This window comes from Octodon degus, unplaced genomic scaffold (assembly GCF_000260255.1).
Source record: "Octodon degus isolate 3935 unplaced genomic scaffold, OctDeg1.0 scaffold00156, whole genome shotgun sequence".
In the NCBI taxonomy this organism is placed as follows: domain Eukaryota; kingdom Metazoa; phylum Chordata; class Mammalia; order Rodentia; family Octodontidae; genus Octodon; species Octodon degus.
The window spans coordinates 5,383,980-5,406,362 of NW_004524732.1; the positions used below are offsets into that span (position 1 = coordinate 5,383,980).

Here is a 22,383-nt window from a genome sequence, read left to right on the forward strand (position 1 = left end):
ATAAAAATAAATACCTAAAATAAATAAATAAATAAATAAATAGCTAGAAAAGCCAAAGAAACCAACTAAGCCAACTTAGAACTAAAAGTTAAAAAAAAAACAAAAAACCAGAAGAATACAAGACAAATATATGTTTAAAAATCAATAGCTTTCTACTTAGGAAATAACTAATCAGAACATAATAGGGAAAAAATCCTGCCTAAACCAGTAAAAAGCCTTAACGTGTTAACGAGAGTGGGTAAGCACGCACACATGTGTGTTGCCTGCTGCCTGCTCCTCAGCAGTTCAGGATCTTCACCTGACTCCATCCTTATGCCTCTGCCGTGGACTCCAGGTGACACAGAGGCCCCTTACTTGGCCTCTCTGGCTAAGTCTGCTATCTTTCAATGTCATCCTCTCATAGCAGCTTGAGGGACTTTTTAAATAAAACATAAATCAGGCCATTTTATTCCTACACCTAGGCCTCCACCCCTGCACCCAAACTCCTTTGCAAAAGGGCCTTCACAATCTGTGTCCCCCTCCCTCCTTGCTTTCTCTCCAGCTACCACTGCACGTTCAGCCTATGCCTTCACTATTATAGCTCCTGAAATACTTGGGTAGTTTTCTTTGTCTCTTTACCTCCAAACATACACCCCAGTGAACATTCTATCCACTGAAATAAGCTTTCTTCTTCACCTGGTTACCTTCCATTTGGCCTGGAAGACTCATGGGGGGGTCCCTCCTCCAGGGCAACTCTCCCAGGCTTGCTTGGTGCCCCTGCTTGGTGCTTCCCGAGCATCTTGTGCTTCTTCCCAGTAATGAGCAGAGTTCCTAGTAATTACCTGACCCATCATCTCTTCTGCTCATCACAGTAGTTTCTTGAGGGAGAGTGATGACATATTTATCTTTCTAATTCCCACAAACAGCAGAGTGGCAGGAGACAGAAAATCAAACAATTAGGCAGGGTGAGTGAGAGATCCAGAGAAAGAATGGTTATCTACTCTTACTGAAGTACCTACAGAAATTCTGAATAAACAGAGCCAGATGCTGAGGTACTTGCCTGTAATCCCAGCTGCTCTGGATGCCCAGGAACTGCAGGCTCAAGGCCAGTCTAGGCATTTTCCAAGACCCTATCCCAAAGAATAAAAAGAGCTGGGATATAGCTCACTTGTACTTTTAGGTTCAATGCCCAGTACTGAACAAAAAACAAAAAACAAAAAACAAAAAACAAAAAACAAAAAACAAAAAACCAAGACCCAACAAGCAAAAAATGAAAAAAAGAGTAAATACATCATATGAGATGAAAACATAAGCATAAAAATGCTAGTCTAGGAATTTGTAGCATTAATGTAACCTTAATTTAAAAATCTTAATATGATATTTTCAATAGAATACAACCAAATATTTCTAGATTTATTCTACAACTATAATTGGGCAAGAATATAAAATCCTATATTGAGAAATTATTAGGTACAAATAGCCCTATATGAAATTACATGCATTACAAAGCAGTAAGTAAAACTGTATAAGCCAATACCAAAAGGAATAAATGGATCTTTGAGATATAAGGGAAGGCCTTACAGGGAAGAGGACAAAAGAAAAAGAATCAAGATGTGTTATGTCCATGTACCAATTTCCTACAATGAATGTAATCACTAAAGTACTGCAAACATGTACTAATAATTTTTTTTTAGAAAAGGGTTAGAGCATAAAATATATTTAAGAATTTAATATAAAATCAGGTGCAATGGAATGCTCTTGTAGTCCCAGCTACTTGGGAAGCTGAAACATAAGGGTTGAACTCAGCACCCTGTCTCAAAAAAGCAAAAGCAGGGCTGTGGACATAGCTCAACAGTCTAAGCTCCTGTCTCGCACGCATAAGGTCCAGAGTTTGATCCTCAGTACCGTATATGCCGTGCTGGGCCCAGGTTCCTGGGTACACCATGCCAGCCTTGAAACCAGGTGTGGTGACACACGCATGTAGTCCCAGCGCTGGGGAGGCTGAGACAAGAGGATCACTGCAAGTCCAAACTGCTCAGTGAGACCCTCTACCAAAAAGAATAAAAATAAAAATACAAAAAAGAGAAAAAAACAAGAAATTAATGTATAATAATTTTATTAAACCATACCATAGAACAAAAGGACACAGAAATTAAATTTGAGGAAATGATCCAACATTTAGAAAATTTCTGCAATTGTGCTGCGTACACAGCCCATCACAGCTAGACCTTGTGTTTTCTTTTTTTCTTTTTGGCGGAACCAGGGGTTGAACTCAGGCTCTTGTGCTTGCCAGGAAGCACTTATTCCACTGAGCCATCTTTCCGGTGTTTTCTGATAGTCACTTGTGGTAAAGGCGATCCAGAACCAGCCATACAGTACTTGAGCAAGAGATTATCCCACAGTAAAGATTCTATGAAGAGAACCATGGGGGATTAAAAAACAGTAAGTAATGCTGAGGGGAAGACAGTGCTAACCTAATATTCAGTGTTTGTTTGTTTGGTCTTTCTGAGACAGGGTCTCACTATGCAGTTCAGGGAGGCCTTGAGCTCACTTTGTAGCCCAGGATGATCTGGAACTCGAAAGATCCTCCTACCTCAGAATCTCAAGGGCTGGAATTACAGGTGTGCATCACCATACCCGGTTTATTCAGAATCTTTAACTTCTCACTTTAACCATTATTTTAAGGAATTTTTATCTAGCCTTTTTCCTGGCCAAGGAAAGAAAGAAGGAAGAGGAGGAATGCAGAGCACTCATTAGAAATATCATTGAGGGGCTGAGGAGATAGCCTGGTGGTCTAAGCGCCTGCCAAACAAGCTTAGGGACCCAGGTTTCATCCCTGGCACCGCATGCCGCGCTGGCCCTGGAACCCTGGGCATGCTGTGCCTGCCACTGACACCAGGTATGGTGGCACGCACTTGTAATCCCAGCGCTGGGGAGGCTGAGACAGGAGGATCACTGAGTCTGAGCTGTGTAGTGAGACGCTGTACAAAATAAATTAATTAATTAAATATTTTAAAAAAGAAATGTCATTAAGCTATCTCTGTGCCAGCTCACCCAGAAATACAACTCTGATAAGATGACCTGCTGCAAATACTATGTCCACCTGCATCCCCGTGCTATCAACTGCTGCAAGAAGTGTGACCACACCAACAACCTGCACCCCAAGAAGGAAGTCAGTAAACCTCTGCCAGCCCCTCTTCCAGAAGGGGCCTTGAGCTCCCAAGCCCATGGCCTCGGGGCCTGAACAAAGTTTCCCTCCCTTGACTAGAGGAAAAAAAAAAGTCTAACGCTAGTAATGCTTAGGGAAGTGCGTCTGAATACACATCACATCATATCACATCACTCTAAAAAAAGGAAATCACTACTGGATGCTTTCCTTTTCAGGGCAGAATTCTCTATATCCCTGAGATTATTCATTCAGTCAATAACTTTTTGTGCTGTTGATTACTGTGGTAATGCCAAAAATATAAAGGTGGGAAGCGAGGGTACAGATCAGTAGTAGAAAGCACATTCAATATAGTCACAGCCCTGGCTTTAATCCCTAGCACTCTCCAAACATTTTTAATAAAAACATTAAAAATACAAAGATAAACAAGATATTGCAGGACTCCAACAACCTCAATTCAGAGCACAGTTAACAGTCCTACGAAGCACCTACTTGATGCTTGGTGAGGAGGACTGAGATGAGCAGGACACGAGTCTTGCAATTCAGACTACGCATGACCTTGCAAGCATGCAAAGACAACATGTGTACAGAACACTGGCCCCTGCACTGGCTGAGGTTGAGTAAAGCTAGAAACAACATACAAGTTCATCAATAAGGATCTAGTTTGCTAAAAACAATTACAGCTCATTTAAATATAACTACTTTGCAACCATTACAAACTGAAATAGTTCTCTACACAGTAACATGAAAAACATGACCACTGCATTCAGTTAAGTAAAAGAGGTCCCAGAACAGCATACACAGTATGAGCCAGTATTTATTTATTTATTTAGTACCAGGAATCGAACTCATGACCTAGCATTTGCCAGGCAGGCACTGTGCTGCTGAGCTATATCCCTGGCCCAAGCCAGTATTTATTTTTAAATTTACATATGTATATACACATAAACACCATATTTGTTTATATAAAAAAAGTCTTAAAGAATTCACAATAAATGTATTAAGAGCTTTCCACTGAGTAGTGGGACTGTGGATCCACGCAGTTCTCATAGCCACATGGGCTGTGCTGTGATAGAGATGTTCTTGGGTTTTTCTGGAACAGAAGTCCTTCTCCTCCTGTGATCCTTGCCTAATCCTTTCTTTTCTCCAGATAGACACCACTGATACAGATATATATCTGAGAGATGAAAATACAGAAGTCCCTCAGAGTCCTTAAGGAATTCAGTGCTCCTCTCTGTCAAAACACTGCTTCAATTCCCCATGGCATCTGACATTCTCACCTTCTCTTGTCTGGGTCACCATCTTCCATTGCTTTGTGAGACATTACCTGTTACTGATTCTCCTCTTCCTTCTGTCTTCATTGGCTGTTGATCCTTTGTCCAACCTTCAAATATTTGTGAACTTGCTCAGGTGCTGTCCTTCATTTGTTCTCTTCTTCCTGCACGTCCCTTCCCTGAATAATCTCACCCACTCCTGTGGCCCAGCCTCTACCTAGAAGCAGATGATTTCCAACTAGGTGTTTCTAAAAGTTCCCATTCTGCACAAGACCTAAATATCTAGGCCCTTACTAGCTATTGCTATCTGCTTATTCTTTTATTTATTTTTTTGGTGGCCTGAAGAGTCCTTGAGGGCATTTCTGGTTTCCTGTGAGAAACTGGGTTCGAACCAGAGCATCTTGAGCCTGACTGCTTTGTTTAAGCAGGCACTTAAACTACTGAGCTAATGGGCAGGCCCCCATCTGCTTAGTCTTATTAAACATCTCTAACTCACTGTTTCTTGTCACACAATGGCACCACCACCCAGCCACCATTCTGTACTCTGCCCATCCCCTCATCCTTCTGTTCAGTCAACCATTCTAAGTCATGTGGATCCACTTCCTAAATGCTCTGCACCTTTCCTTCTCCCTCTTCCTCTCCTTCTTCACTCCCACCTCGCCGACTCAGCTTCTCATCACCTCTCCATCATCTACTGCCATGGCTCACTGACAAATCACAGGCTATAATCTGGCCCTCTGTAATTTGTCCTCTATGCTGAAGTAAAAAATGACCTTTTAAAGACAATTTAATCGGGGGCCTGCCCCGTAGCTCAGTTCTTTAAGTGGCTGCTTCAACAAAGCAGTCAGGCTCCGGTTGCTTTGGTTCAATCCCCACAACACAAGACAGCCAGTCATGCCTTGAAGGCATTCCGGAAAAAAAAAACAAAAACACTTCTAGGGGCCGGGGAGATGGCTCAGTAGAATAAGCGCTTCCCTGGCAAGCGCAAGGGCCTGAGTTCAATCCCCGGTTCTGCAAAAAAAAAAAAAAAAAAAAAAAGACAATTTAATCACCTCAGACCCTTACCAATAATCCTTCAATCTCTCTCCATTGATCTTAATTTCTAAATACAGTGATACCTCAGTGGTTGAATGGCTTCACACTCCAACTTTCCACTACTCAAACAGCAATTCTGAAAAAATCTACCAGGTGTTTGTACTTGTGCTGGACAGTCAACTGAAAATCCAACTTGAAAAAACCCGTATGGGCTGAGAGAGAGTCACAGGTTGAGTCTCACGGAGGACACAAGGGGGGTAATGCTTCAGTCTAAGTGTTGCTCTCGTCCAGGCAACAGATAGTGCTGGCTTAGGCATTCAAACATTCTTCATGTGCTTTTTTTCCATAAAATATCACAATCATAGCTCCAAAGAAAGTTAGTGACACCAGCAGTAAAGCTAAGAAGAAAGCTGAGAACCACAAGGTTAAAGAAAGAAACCACTGAGAAATTTAATGTCCTGGAAAAATGAACTTGTAAGTGCAATTTTGGGGCCTCAGAATTACAGTAAGTATCTGGTTTTTCATTATTTCTTATGGTGAACATATATTCAGTTCTTGAACTTTTCCGTGTTCACACATGAATTTTGAACGAATTGAGCCCATAACTGAGTCAGCACCGCACAGCAGAACTCAGGTCATCCTGCAGCCTCGTTGGCTTTACTTCTCATCACACTGCCCTCCTTCCTCCCTACTTTCCCGCGCCCTTCTCTCAGTGCACTAAGTTTTAGCTATAGAGAGCAGCCCGAGTGCTCCTGCTTTGGGCCAGGCTGACTGGCCTTCCTATGTTTCTGCGTCTTAACTCACATGATTTCCTCTGCCTAGAATATTTACTTATTTATGTTTGTAGGGCTGGAGATCGAACCTAAGGCCTTTGCTGGCTAGGCAAGCACTCTGCCTGGGCTACACCCTCAGCCATGAGTAGAATGTTCATTTTATTTATTTTTTTTGTGGAACCAGGGATTGAACTCAGGCCCTTGCACTTGCCAGGCAAGCGCTTATTCTACTGAGCTATCTCCACCCACTTTCTTTTCTAAACTATAAACATCTTGAAAACAGAACCTGAACCATACTCTAAGTTATGTTCCCAGCCCACAACATAAAACCTAGCACTGAAGAAACAATAAATGTTTACTTAATTGAATCAAGTAGTTAACTTAAAAAATCAACTTTTGGCTTTCAAATTCATTTTTTTTACTAACATTTGGATATGGATGCAATTGATTGGGAAAAACATTCAAGCTCAAACAAAATAAGAGATGAAAGGGTAAAGAACTGAATCCAAAAGTGCTAGGAAAATGTAAAGTTTTCAATTATTACCCACTGCTGAAAATTCTTCCTGGTTATCACTCAAGGCATTGTGTGAATTATGTCTTTAATACTGATAACTAAACAATGAATTAAATGCTACTATTACATCTCCTTTTACAAATGAAAAGCTGAAGATCTCTGAAGTAATTTGCTCAGGGAGTCACGAACAGTAAGTATCACAGACAGTAAGTGTGGAAGCCAGGATTTGAACACAGCAGCCTGCTGTCAACCTGTACGTTTACCCGAGACCCTGTCACTCAGTCTCAGAGACTGGCACATGGGGTGTTCAGTGAGCTCTGCTGGGAAAATGCAGTGTCCCTTATTGTCAGGCATAGAAGGACATGGCCCTGAGAAGTGACCAAAGGGCAGAAGGCTTCAACCCGGATGCCAGGCTGCAGAGGTAGTTTTTGGTTTGCTGGACCAGCAGATCCCACAGATTCTCTGAGAAGAGTCACATCTAGATTGATTCAGAAACAGAGAATATTTACTTATTTGTTTGTAGTGCTGGAGCTCAAACCTAAGGCCTGTGCATGCTATTAGGCAAGCACTTAACTACTGGGCTCAGCCCTGGCTAGAATATTTAAATATCAGGAAGGGTAGGGCTAGGGCTAGAGGGAGGGATGGAGGAAGGGGGAGAGAGAGAGAGAGTGTACACTTGCTCTTGTGTGTGTGTGTGTGTGTGTGTGTGTGTGTCTTGCTGTGGGGGTTAAGACTTGTTATCCAGAGGGCAAAATCTCCAAAGAGTATGACAGAGAAAAGCAATCATGGGGGCCAGGAAGAGGAGGGCTTGGGAGACTCAGGAAAAACACAACAGAACCATGCAGTTTAGATCACAAAGGGAATTTTGAAGTAACATTGACAACTGATAAAGACTTTACATATGTTACAACCCTACCAAGTAGGTGCTACATGAATTCTCCACTTCACAGGTAAAGAACCTGAAGGAATGACAGGTGTCAAGTACAGTGCATCAGTCTGCCTCCACAGTCTTAACCCTAAACTATTGCCCCCGGTGATCAGACAGTCCTACTTCCTCCTCATTCAAATGGAAAAAATGAGACTCCATGACCTTTCCCCAAGGTCACAAGCTGGTCAGTAGCTACATCAAGGAAGTTAATGATCTGCAAAAAGTCATTATTTGCTCCATGAAGTTTATGTTTTAAACTAAGTGGTGCCACTGGCTAGTCTTACAACCTAGGCCAGGTCCCCTGGGCTTAAGGTGAAGGGGTTTCTGCTTCCCAGCACACTGTTAGGACAAATTCCCTAAAGGAAGCAGTCTTTTGCTGATTTAACAAATGTTACCAAATACCAGGTTGGTAGCAGGCCCTGTGCTTGGCACTGGGACCAAAAGTCAAGTGAAACACACCTGCATCAGGAGCTCCAGCAGGTTTAAGCACAGGTAACACAACAAAACACACGAGTTCAAGAACGTATTACAGATCCTAAGATGATACTGAAGGGGAAAGCCCACAGGAAGCCAAAAGGACAGCAGAGTCAACCGGCTGGCCCCGAGCATATGAAAGAGGCAATGTTTACCTTCAGTCTTGACAATGACTCCAGGGAACAGGCATGGCACAGAAAGTAGCCTGAATAAGAACACAAAAGCCTGAGATTGTATGGCATAATCGGAGGAGTATGATAGCAAAATAATGTGATCCCATACCATGTACATACCCTCATCCTCAGAATCTGTGACTATATAATATGAAGGGACTTTGCAGGTTTAAGGTTAAAGACGCTAAAATTTTTCAAGTGAGACTGAACCTAATCATAAGTCCTTAAAAGTAGAATAAAAGGCAAATGATTAGGTGAAAAGGATGGGCAGTGAGAAGAATTCAGTTTACCACAGATAGTTTTGAAGATGGAAAAAGAAGACACCAAGCCAGGGCTGGCCAAATAGCTCAGCAGATTAAAGCACCTACAAGCAGGCACAGAGGCAGGGGTTCAATCCCTGGGGCCTGCCATGCAGGTCCCGCTCCCACCCCCAGGGCGTGCTGAGAGACAGGCGGTGTGGGCCTGTAATCTCAGCTCTTGGGAAGCTGTGAACAGTCGGATCACTACCAGTGCCCTCTAGTAGTGAGACCTTGAACACCCTGTAGACCCTTCCCTAAAATTAAAAAAAAAAAAAAAAAAAAAAATTAAAAAGAAAGACACCAAGCCAAAAAATGCAGGTAGCATCTAGAGACTAGAAAGAGCCAGTGCACAGACTACTCTGAGACATCTAGAAAGGAATGCAGCCAACACCACAACTTTAGCTCATCAACTTTAGGTTCCAGAAAGAACACCTTAGCACGACACTTATTTGGTTGTCTGACTTGGGGCAAGTTCTATGAAACTCTCCAAGCTTCAGTTATCCATATTTGTAAGGCAGAAAAAATAATCACACTGACTTTACAGAGGTGTTACAGGGCTCAAGCGGGTCACAGATATGAATATACTTTATAAACATAGGGGGGCTTTTTTATTGTTGCTATTGTTGTTAACTAATCACAAATGAAAAGAAGGATTCTCTGAATGCAGATTAATATGACTGGCATAAACCTTGCCCCAGAATATTCACACAGACAGTACTGCAAGGTGGCACATGCCTGCTAGCCAGAGTGAGAGCACATGGCCTAAGCTACTGCCTCATCAGCTGTTACCTTGGTGTCCCTTGAGGTCCTGGTATGCCAGATGCAAGGGCTTTTTCTCCAGCTGGTCCTCACTTTCCTACTTCATGTTTTCCAGGAACATAGGCCACTCGCCCCACCTTGTTCTGCAAACACTCTTGGCCTGTGCGGCTCTAGGCTGTGCTGCTCAGCCTCAGCCACTGTGGCTTCTCTCCCAGATTCAGTCCTTCAGCCCACATATGTTTCTTTTACCTAGAGAATGCATCCACTTAGGTAATTTTAAACAAATATTTCCTAAAAAATGACATCCAAGTACATATTTCTAGCCTAAATTTTTCATCTGACCTTCAATCCCACAGCCCCAACTTCCTGTTGGAGATTTCCACCAAAAAAAAACTCATGTCAGGGGAAAATGCTACGTACTGACTAAAATGAAAGTAATAGGAGTAAAGACCCATTTGAGGTACAGAAGAAAAGGAACTAAATGCAGATTTAAAAGAGGTAAGTCTGAGCAGAAACTGGAATCCATAGAGAAGATCCAATAAAATAAAAGCACAGGAAGAAGCACTGCTCCAAAAGGCCTGGGCTCTCCCCGCATCTCTGGTACTCACCCCTCTGTGGCTCTGGATCAGTCACTGTAACTCTCTGGGGCTCAGCTTCCTTGTTCATAAATGCAGACTGCTAAAGGGATTTACAGAGTACATAGAAATAGATAAAACCAATAGATATACCCAACAGTAAAAGGAAAAACATCACAAATGACATATATAAAAAGAAAGGACAAAAAGCCAATTAACACATGGCAAATGATTAATTCTACCCAGCAAATGAAAATAAGATGCTACTTTTACCTATTAGATTAGTAAGATTTTAAAAAAAAAAAATAGGAACGTAAATTGGAACAATGTTTCTAAAAAATCTAAGACTCAAAAAAAAGGATCAAGAGAATTGATGAAGCCAGGAACTACCGGGTTTTAGAGTTTTGCTTTTGCTTTTGTTTCTTGTTTGTTCTGGAGTGAGGGAACTTTTGGAATAGAATAGAAAATTAATGTAAACTGGTATGATTTTATTTAATTAAAATCATTGCAACAGTTTTTTAAAAGTACATAGAATTTTTTACTATTTGGTTTCTATTGGCACTGCTTAAAATGTTTCACTATGGGTTCATGGTCTTCAAAATAAATTTTAAGGCGAGATAGCTCAGCAGACTAGGTACCTGCTTAGGCAAGCACAGGGACCGGGGTTCAATCTCTAGTACCATATGCCATGCCAGCCCTGCCCTCAAGCGTGCTGAGCTGGCCACCAAGTCCAGGCATGGTGGCACACGCCTGCAATCCCAGCAGTGGGGAGGCTGAAAACAGGAGGATCACTACAAGTCTAAGTTGTGTAGTGAGATCCTGTACTAAATATATAAATAATTTAAAATAAAATAAATTTTAAGATGCTTTGTTTAAAAAAAAAAAGAAAAAAAAAAAAAAAAAAAAAGGGACCAAGAAAGGAGATGCACAGCACAGCCAGGAGGTATCTCAACTACGGCCTCAGGCCAGCGAGGTGGACTAGCTCTCTGACTGTCAAGGAAAAGGAGACAAAGACTACAGAAACAGGGAAGCAAGACATAGGAAGGTCGTAGGCTAGAATATCTGTGGTGAAAATCATGTCCAACCTTGTTACTTTTCACTGATTTGACAAACACATCCTGAGCTCTATTATATACCATACTAGTGTGTGAAATATACTGGCAAATAAAATTGCATGATTCTACTGACCTGGAGTTACTGCACATCAAATAAACAATTAAACAAGTAATTACAAATTGAAGTAAGAGGTACAAAGAAAATAGTTTTTTGGGCTGGTGAGATGGCTCAGTGGTCTAAAGCACCTACTTAAAACAAGCCCAGGGACCACGGTTCAATCCCCCAGCACCACATGCCAGCCAGCCTGCCCCCTGGTGGGCTGAGATGGACACACACACACACACACACACACACACACAAAACAACAGTGACTTAAAAAAAAAAAAAGAAAATAGTTTTTTAAAAAAGATACAGAATTGGCAATCAGTTTAGCATCACTTACTATTATGGTTTAGATCTAATATGCCCCTCCCCCACTGGGCATAGTGGCTGAAGGAACACTGTGAGTTTAAGTCCAGCCTCAACTACGTAGACCAGACCCTGTCTCAAAAAAATAAAATAACATTTCAAAGCTTCATGGGTTTAGAAGGTGATTGGACTGTTGGGGGTGTGCAGCTGTTGCTGCTGGGAGGTAGGGTCTGGTCAGATAAGCTGGTCACTGGAGTCTAGAAGGACTTCATCTCCCTCCCCAGCTCCTCCTCTCTGTCTCTCAGCTTCAGGGTCACCATGAGGTAAGCACCTTTTCCTCTGCCGTTCTGCCACACCATCTTGCCTTGGAGCCAGCTGACTGTGGACTGTAACTGTAAGGCAAAATGAACCTGTCCTCCTTCTAGCTATAGGTGTCAGCTGTTGTGTCCTAGCAGCAAGAAAGGACTAAGACACTTGTGTCAACAGAAAAGAGAATAATCAGTGGTTATTCCCACACTCACAGTCCTGGGAAGATGAGAACTGACATGAGATAACTGTTTTGGAGAAAATGAAATCACTTGTGTCCTGTGAGAGGGGCAAAGCCAGCTTAGAAAGGTTAGTAGAGGAGCAGGAGGGCCTGAAGTGGGAGTTGTCAGTATAATTTTTAATGGAAAAATAGTAACAAGGTTTCTGGGGAAAGGAGCAAAGACAAAGGGGAGGATCTGAACATGTCAGAAGGCACAGAGAGCCATCCAGTGTAAGGACACTAATGGCGACGAAGCAAGCAGCACTGGGCACTCGCCTTGGCTGCACAGCCAATCTTGCCATCCCAGGACTCAGTTCCCTCACTGGTCCTCGAAGGAGCTAATTCTCTTCTTGTCCCCATGGTTGCTCACACCCTCACCTCCTTCAAGCATTTGCCCAAATACAACACTTGCAACAAGACCTGCCCCATCCCTCCCATCCACATTTATCATGCCCCATACCTGCTCTAGTTTTCCTTTTTTGCACAGCAGTTCTAATCCTCTATAATAATCAGAGCAGTTACTCATGTTTCGGTATTCCTGGGTCCTCACTAGAATGTAACCCTCAAGGGGAGAGATTTTTTTTACCAAGTTTGCTCTCTGGCACCTGGGACAGTGCCTGGTACAAGGGAGGAATTCAATCAATACTAGTTGAATGATTATTTGAATCACTTCCTAACTGACCTGTTTCCGTCTCACTCCTCTCCCACACATTCTTCTCTCAGCTACCAGAAACTATAATTATACCATTCTAGCTCTTAAAACCATCAAAGTTCTAATAACAGTTTTTTCCTCAAAGCTCACAGGTGCTAATAGATATTCCACTGAAAGGGTAAAAAGAAATGAACATGTTTCTTTCTCTTTCTCTAAGATTTTCTATCTTAAAAACCAGAAATTCCTTCCATGTCCAGGCCCTTTCTCATTAGCACTTCCCTTTTATTTCATTACCTAACTCCTCAATGACTTGTCTATTGCCAGTTTCATTTCTATACCTCGTCACTCCCCACACTTCTACCCCTAATCTCCCCTTTGAAACTGTTCTGAGATTATCGCTGACTTAATTTTCCAAAATCCAGATTAAGCTTCTCTGGCCCCTGGACAATCGTGGCACTGCCGGCCAGCCCTCCCCACCCCCACTCTGCATTCCATGACAGCACTCTTCCGTTTCCCTTCTCCCTCTCTGCCCACACTTTCCCAGTCTGCCTCTACAAGCCTTAAACACTGTGTATCGGGATCTGGGACTTGACTCTGCTTTTCTTGTATATCCTCCTGGGTGAGCTTATCTATTTCCATTACCTGACTTTCTAGCCATATGACTCCTAAGTGTATAGTTACAAATCTTTTCTTAAGTTTCAGTCTTGTACATCCAACATCCTGTTGGACATTTCCTCCGGGATGTTTAGTGTGTCAGACACAATAAGTATAAAGTAGAACTTACTCCCCCACTTGCAAACCTGATGTTCTCTATTGCAATGAGTATAACTATCAGCCTCCATCTGCCCATATCAGACACCTTCTGTATCAGAAAGCAAGGCCTCAGCCTTCACTTCTCATCTTCATCCCCAATATCTAATCACTCTCTAGAGCCCCTGGCTTTATTACTTGTATACCTCTTAATTCCAACTATATGTTTGCATTCCCATGACTCTTACTATAACAGGCCATGCTCATGTTGTACACAGATTATTTTAGAAACTTCCTACCTGGGCTTCCTGCCTGCAGGTTTGTTTCTCTCCAACCCTTTTCGCACATGGCAACTAGAGAGACTTTTTTTAAAATAAAAAACTGAATTTGTCACATCTTTATTCAAAACTCTTCAATAATAACACTTTTTTTTTCTTTTTAAGGAAGGGAAGGTTTACTTAGCTCACAGTTTGTAAAGGTTGCAGTCTATAATTGACTGGCTCCAAGGTGGGGTGGCACATGGCACAGGAGCAACAGTTCATGGTAGAGAAGACCAGCCTGGGCCACAAAGTGAGGTCAAGGCCAGCCTGAACTGTATAGCAAAACTCGACTCAAAAAGACCAAAAAAAATCATGGCAAGAGAAGAGAGGGAGAGGGAAAGATTAAGAATAAAAAAATTTTTCAAGCTATATGGCTACAAAAACAATTAGATCCTAGATAAAAACTACCTCATTCTTATCAACTAAAAAGTTAGCAAAGGTTAGAAGAGAGGCTGAGGGAGGAATGGGGCTACCTAGGGGTTGACACCACCATCAGGGCTTCAGTGTTGCTGAAATAATTAGCTCTAAGTAAGAAGTAAAATGGAAGCAGTAATCCTGGTCCTGCCACACTTAGGTGGGCTCTTTGAAACATGCAACAATATCTTAGGCCAGAAGCAGCTGGACTATTGTCAGAAACAGAATCAGCAGCTAATTCCAGTTAGAGAGAAGCTTCATTTTAGTCCCAAAGCATTGCTACATACTAAATATAGGAAGACAAGAAGAAAAACAAGAAGATGGAGAAGAGGAGGAAGAAGTAAAAAGAGAGAAAATAAAAATAAGTATGTGCCATGGTAGCCAGTCAAGGTAGTACCTAGTGCTCTCATCTCTACCATTCACACTATTGTACAGCTGCCTTTCAAACGGTACTAAGGTTGGTCTGGTGCAGACACCAACAAGATGTGTAGGAAGTGACACTGTTGCTTCTGAGACTAGGCTATAAAAGAAGTATCTCCCACTTCATTTGCTTTCTTCCTTCTTGCTCTCTCCAAGATCACACACTGTAGGGAAACCTGCCATCAGATCAGGGGCGGTGCCAGTGAGAGGCCTATATGTTGAGGAACGGAGACCTGCGGCCACAAGTAGCCCTGTGAGTGAACCCTTCTGGGAGCAGATCCTCAAGTCCTGGTTAGGCCTTAAACGACTACAACCTCAGCCAACAGCTTAACCAAATCCTCTTAAAATACACCCTGAGCCAAAACCACCCCAAAAACTGGGTGGTTACATAATTAAGTATTGTGTTAAGCAGCTAAACTTTAGGATAATTTTCACACCATGCTAAATAACTAATACACTGCCAAGACCAATTTTGAATGGTTCGCAGAGCCTTCTCCATCTGGCCTAGCCTCCAGGCTCACTTCTTGCCACATCCTTGCTAGCATATTGCATTTTGAGCACACAAACTTCTCTGAGTTTCTGAATGCACCATGTTCTCTTCCACCTCCACCTTCTGTACAGCTTACAAGATGTACTTCCTGCCTGACACATTCTTCAACACCTTCTCCTTTCTCCCAACAATTATACACACTCGACTCACTGTTCCCACAAGCAGAACACTCATCACAAGGTATGGCACTGTTGTTAAATTGTTTGTCTTCTCACTAGATCTCAAACTCCAAAAAGAAAGGGACAATACCTCTCCCATTTCTATGCTGACATAGTTGCCAGGACAAAGACTGTACTCAGTACATACCTGTCCCTTAACAGTCACAAGATGGGGCCAGGGATTTAGCTCAGTGGCACAGCATCTGCCTCGCAAGTGTGCGGTCTCCCTTCCCCACCCCCCCCAAAAAAACCCCAAAAAATCAGCAGGAAGACTGATGCTTGGTGAATATACATATTCTCATGCAATGATTCAAGTGAAATCTTCAGCACTGCAGATGACATAATTTTTAAAGAACCAAGAAATTCCTACACAGCATTCCATATACCCTAAATGAAGGAAAGGTTTGGGACCCAGGTTCAAAAGTTAACGGTTTCCAGCCCCACCTAAGTCAAGCCTTATTTTAGTTTATTAAGTTGTTCAAACTAAAATCTTCATACATCAGACATACCCAATCTTGAAAGCATACTCATCACAAGTGTACTAAAATGCCAAACAGAAATTATTTTTTAAAAAATTACTGCCTATGTTTGTAGAACAATTCCAGCTTACTATGTTGACATTTAAGATCTGATCATATATGGTATTTGTGGCATATGCCTAAATAAGAACATGTACATGCACATATGTACATAAATACATGTCATCAAATATTAATCACTAGTACCCTCTACTGGCAGAAATAGCTTATCTGCTCATATGAATGGACTTATTGCCCTCTAGTGACCACAACCTATAAAGACAGAAAATCTAGCAACAGATGGGAGAATCTCCTTGGCTACAATGATGGGGCTTTATGTTCTTTAAGCATCTAATTTTCTCAGATTCTGGTTTATATTACAGGGGTACAACTCTAAAACTCTTGGGGGCCCTCTGGGGATTTCACACATCTCTTCCCAGCTGTTAACGCCAGTCAGAAGGGGCTCTCTCTCCTGCGTCTCAAGAACAAGAGGTCAAGGGGAGGCAGAAGTGGCAATGACTGCAGTAGCAAGGGCAAGAACGGCAGCTGGGAGTAACCGCCCCACTTCCCTGGGGAGCTGGGCGCAGCTTGAGGAGCACATGTTGTCCTTCCCTTGCATATTACCCACAGTTGTGCACTGTATTCAACAGAGCCCTTCTTACCTTTGAGATATCTCTAGAGCTATACTAAATGATACAAAGACAAATGTTGCTATCGTTTTGTTTTATAAACCAGGTCCTGTAAATTATTTCTACCCAGAACAGAAAAGCCAACTTTAAGATATAACTAAAATGTCACCTCCCCTTTAAAGCTTTTTTTTTTTTTTTTTTTTTTTTTTTTAATTAACCAGGTCTAGGTGACTGCTGTCTCTCCTTTGTTCCAGTATATACCTAGTCTAGATCAGAACAGGAGCCAGTTACATCTGTTTATTTATAACCCATAATATTCCACTCTTTTCATTGCCTGCCTGTTTGTATTTCCTACCAAGCCCCAAGTTCCTTGAGGCTATAAACCAAGACTTCCTCATTTCTGCACACCCAGCATAAAGTACACTCAAAATGGTACTTGTTGCCAGTTACCAGTATAGAAGATAGGCATTTAGAAACTTACAGCAATTTGACAATTCTATACCTGCTGAAACTAAACTAAGAAGTGGTTCTTTGACAGGTGAGGTTCTGAACACCTCTAATCCCAGCACTCAGGAGGCTGAGGCAGAGGCACCATCAGGAGCTCAAAGCCAGCTGAACTACATAGCAAGACCCTGTCTAAAAACAACAACAATAAAAACAACAACAAAGTGGATCTTGCATCCTATATACTTTTTTTTTTTTTTTTTTTTTTTTGTGGAACCAGGGATTGAACTCAGGCCCTTGCACTTGCCAGGCAAGAGCTTACTCTACTGAGCCATCTCCCTGGCCCCCTTATATACTTTTTATGCCGTATATATTTTAATTCCACTTTCTGTACAACCACTGGAGAATTTTTTTAAACAAAGGTCCTTTCTCAGAAATAATCTGAAAATCACAGGGCAGACAACTTATTATTTGAAAGTAGAATGAAAGAAGACAACACGGAAGTACTTTTCACAAACTTCAGAAGGAACATACCTATCCTTGTTGATTTTAACACTTCCCTGGAGGGTATTTTCTTCTTCAATTCTCGTAAGGCTTGAACTAGATTCTCTTTGGTTTGATCAGGAAGCTCCAACATGGATTTCCATCTTTTTATGTCTTCTATGACCACAACTCTCTGAGAAAAAGAAAAGTCATTTGGAAAATGGAACATTTTCATTAGAAAGATATCTGCCTTCACCTGAGCTAATGGGGCTCCCATTGACATATAAATTATTGATTATAACCTGAACCAAAGCACAGTGTCTGATGGCCCCAAATGATGGGTAATTGATTAAAAGCAGGCCCTGCTTACTGCAAATCAGGAAGAGAGTTGCTTCTATCAGGAAAAGTGCAAGTTTTAATCTTACTATGTCAGATACCACTGGGCACTTAGCAGTGAGAGGTAATAAGGAAAAGAAGAAAAGAAAAATGATGCTAAGGTGAATCAACCTTATAGCTCACTTAAGAGTCTCTTAATTCATAGGTACAGACAGAGAGCAAAGTCATAAAGACATATTTATTTCAACAATAAAAACACACTTCAATAGTTCCCCACATCTTAGAGGAGAAAATTCAACACCCCACTTTTTTTTTTTGGAAAGAATTGAGCTGAGCATGATGGTACATGCCTGTAATTCCAGCACTCAGGAAGATGAAGCAGGAAGATTCCTGCAAGCTTGAGGCTAGCCTGGGCTATAAAGTGAGTTCAAGGCCTGCCTGAACTGCACAGTGAAATCCTGGTTCCAAAAGAAAAACAAGAATTTAAAAATTTCGGAGTAATTACTTCTTACAATAAAATGGCTGATATTTTACATAGTTCCCATAATAAAATACCATAAAATTTAAATTTTTTATACTCTGCCAAACTCACTTCCCTGTATTCCTTTCCAGGTGAAACTACCATTTTAAGCTGATGGGAAGGGCCAGTCAGCTCAGCGGACTAAAGCACCTGCTTAGGCAAAGTGCAACAGCTGGGGTTCGATTCCCTGCATGCCACGCTGGTGCTGGTGTGCACTGAGACAGAGATTGAGACTGGGCGTGGTGGCACATGCCTATAATACCAGTGCTTGGGAGGCTGAAAACAGGAAAATCCCTAGGTCCCATCTACATAGGGAGACCCTGTAGACCCTGTCCTAAAATACAATAAATAAATAAAGTTGATGGGAAAGTTCTCTGCATTGTATCGTTTTCTATGGCTTTGAGATTATTTCAACTAAATTTTTTTTAAAAAAGTGGCAGACAGGGGCTGGAGAGATGGCTCAGTAGATTAAGTACTTCCCTGGCAAGCACAAGGGCCTGAGTTCAATCCCCGGTTCCGCAAAAAAAAAAAAAAAGTGGCAGACAAAAAATAAAGTTGTTTTTATAATTACAAAATAAAAAATCTTTTCTCTAATCATTATTATCCTGGAGAAGTGGGCTTTTAGGGATTAGAATGGCGTCACAGACTTTTTTCAGAACCAGGGATTGAACTCAGGCCCTTGTGCTTGTCAGGGAAGTGCTTATTCTACTGAGCTATCTCCTGGGCCCTGCTCAGACGTTTCTGAGACTCCGGTAAGGTTCTAATTTGGATGCCAGTATGTTTGTTCACATTGTGGAAATTCCTCAATTAACAATTTAAAAAAATTAAGATCTGTGCATTTTTCTATATGCATATTTGATATGGTAGTTTGATATAAAATTTAAGAAGCACACTCCCCCCAAAAAATCTCATTTCCTTGGATGGGGTCTTCTTCCAGCATACATGCAGGAGGGAGGAGGGGAAGTCTGAAGAGATGAAAAGAAACATTTGCTTTCTGAAGTGATGCTATGTACTCAGGCTTTGGAACTGTCTAAACTAGCAGATATTTGCAGCAGACTCTTTTTTTCTTTTTTTGTACTCATTAACTTCATCAAAAATCCATAGTAATTATATAGCAAGTTAAAAACTGTCGACAAATATTGAAATGTGAAAGACATAAGATGTAGACAGAGTGAATTTTAGAAAAATATTTCTGAAATGAATACATAACATGAGATTTAGGGCCAGCCAAATAGCTCAGCGGATTAAAGCATCTACTTAGGCAGACACAGGGGCCCAGGAGTTCAATCCCCAGGCCTGCTGTGCTGGCCCTGCCCCTCCCTCCACCCCCACCCCCCACCCCCGGGGCACCCTGCTGAGTTGGCAATTGAGACTGGGCATGGTGATGCACTCCTGTCATCCTACTCTCGGGAGGCTGTAAACAGAAGAATCACTATGAGTCCAATCTAGTAGTAAGACCCTGTAGACCCTGCCGTAAAATAAAATTAAAAAAAAAAAAATAACATGAGATTTAGTAATAGACTGCACACTGTAAAAAAATTTACAAACTTAAATGAATATAACAATAAAAAATGTCTAACATAAACATGAAGAAGAGTTTACAGATCAGTCAAATAATAGTTCTCTCTGTGCAAAAATCAAGAAACTTATATTCATATAGTTAGAATTCTCAAAGTATAAGGGGGTAGGCAATACATAAATATTTAAAATTTCTGAATTTAGTTAAAATTATAGCACCATATTTCCAAGAAAATTTTCTTTTGCACAGGAAATATGAATAAAATCATACCAAGATACACAAAACTGAAAATGTCCAAAACTAATTGTAATGAAAAAAAAATCATTAAAGCATATACATAGAAAAAAATATGAGCTATGGAATAACAAATTTAAATAGCATCTTATTCCATATTTGAAAAAAAAGATCAAGTGGGTAAGAAACTAGACTTATTTATTCAAAGGACCGAAAGAAAAAACAAACAAACCTCTGTCCTCATTGAATTTTATATTTAGCAAACATACCTTTGAAAACTAAAAGAAAATATTTTCCAGTTATACAAATTCAAATATTCTAATACCTCCAGATGTAACATATAGAAAATAACAAAGACCATAATCTAAAAGGTAAGAGAAGTTGCTGTATGATCTTGAATAAAGAATAAAGAGCTCTCAAAATGGTAGTTATGCAGGACTATGTAAAATATAACTATATTAGACAAACCCATTTAAAAGGTCATTGAAGATTTCCACAAAACAGCATCAATCTTATGTCAGGTTATATACATATTTTTTCATACATGTATATATGTCTGTGTAAAAGACAAGGAAGAACTAACATAAGGTCAATGGAAAATAAAAATACACTTTTTAAAATTTCCAATACTAGGAGAAAATATACCATGTCTTATAAGTAGATTGTAAGTCAAAGAAACAGTATAAATCATAAAACAAAAATTAAAATTAAAAATTCGGAAAATTAATTAAATATTAATTCAAAAATAAATATTTCAAAGTAATATTCAGAAATAAATTGAGTCCAACTAAGAGGCCAGAATGTAGTGTATCATATGTACAAATCTGTGACCAATTTATAGTACTCAGACAGTATTTGATTAGGTTAATATATACAAAAATATCAACCAAGAAAAAGCTTTCATGATAGTAAAGAATTACTAAGAATAAAACATAGGGGCCGGGGAGATGGCTCAGTGGAATAAGCGCTTCCCTGGCAAGTGCAAGGGCCTGAGTTCAAGCCCCGGTTTCACCAAAAAAAAAAAAAGAAAAGAATAAAACATAACAAAAGTACTGGAATGGCAAATATATGACCAGCGCTTCTAACAGTTTGGGGATAGGATATCGCACCAAGTTCTACTATGTGGTAGACATGTACAATGTCCATGATGCTTACTGGTGGTCAGGTGTCACTTGTGAGACTAAGCTACTGCTATTTCCTTGATATTCACCCTGCTGACCTAGACAGAATCGTGACCCATAGGGTACAGAAGTCCATTTGCAGAGTATGCTGATGGAAATATTTTGCTGCTATATACAAAAGAATAATTGAAAGACTGCTATTGTATACCTCTTTTTCTCCTGTGTCTAAACGTTTGCCCTATTTGGTGGGTTTTTCTCATTCATGGAGTGGTGGACATTTTGACCCCTCTCTAGAATATCTTTCATTTTTTATTTTTTTTAATTTATTTTTCTTGTGGTACTGGGGATTGAACTCAGGACCCTGTGCTTGCCAGGCAGGCGCTTATTCTACTGAGCTATCTCCCCAGCCCTAGAATATATATATTTTTTTTTTTTTTTAGAATATCTTTTGGTAGTCTGTGTAGGGTTGGCTTTGTTCTTATGAAATTCTTTAGCTGTTCTTTTGTTATGGAAGTATTTCACTTCTCCACTAAACTTGAAAGAGTTTTGCAGAGTAACAGTCTGGATTGGAATTTGTTTTCTTGCAAGATTTATAGTACTTTGCTCCATGCTCTTCTTGACTTGATGCTTTATGAAGAGAAATCTGCTGTTATTCTGATGGGTTTTCCTTTAAATGTGATATTTCTTTTCTCTAGCGGCTTTTAGTATACTGTTCCTGTGCTGAATTTCTGGGATCCTGATTATTATATGTCTGGGTGTGGTGTTTTTTGTTTTTTGCTGGTTTTCTGTTTTTGTTTTTGCAGAACCAGGGATTGAACTCAGGCCCTTGTGGTTGCCAGGGAAGTGCTTATTCCACTGAGCCATCTCCCCTGCCTTGGGTGTGGTTCTAATTGGGTTGATGTCATTTGGAGTTCTATATACTTTGGTTACCTGAATGTCGGATTGTTTCCCCATAATTGGGAAGTTTTCTGCCATTACTTCTGCCCTTATTCTTTTTATATCATTTGTATTGACTCCTTCTTTCTCATTGATGCCTATTAGTCTTACGTTGTTCATCTTTGCATTGTCTTGCAGATGTTGAATTATTTTTTTCTGCATCCTAGTTTTTTTAAGAGATCTTTTCTTACCTTTTCATTAGCTGCAATGATGTCTTTAAGGTCTGAAAGTCTATTTTCACTTTCATTCAAACAGTTTAGCCAGCTTGTGATTGAGGTTTTAATTTCCTGCATATCATTTTGAATCTGCTTCATGCTTTCTATTTCTTTCCTATATTGCTCATTCAAAGATTCCATCATTTTTATATTCTCCTCTATTTGTTTTATCAGTGTCTTCTTTAGAAACACTTAGTACTTCTTTCATTATAGTTATCATTTCTT

General features: G+C 40.6%; 1 protein-coding gene across 2 annotated transcripts in view; it reads right to left on the reverse strand.

Annotated features, from left to right (window-relative positions):
* The window catches only part of Tceanc2 (transcription elongation factor A N-terminal and central domain containing 2), a 57,196-nt gene that overhangs the window by 11,729 nt on the left and 23,084 nt on the right, over positions 1–22,383 (reverse strand). For both annotated transcript variants that reach the window (XM_023702664.1, XM_004642558.2), the window contains exon 3: positions 17,329–17,470. In XM_023702664.1, the coding sequence (XP_023558432.1) occupies positions 17,329–17,470 (142 nt within the window). The remainder of the gene's footprint in view (positions 1–17,328; positions 17,471–22,383) is intronic.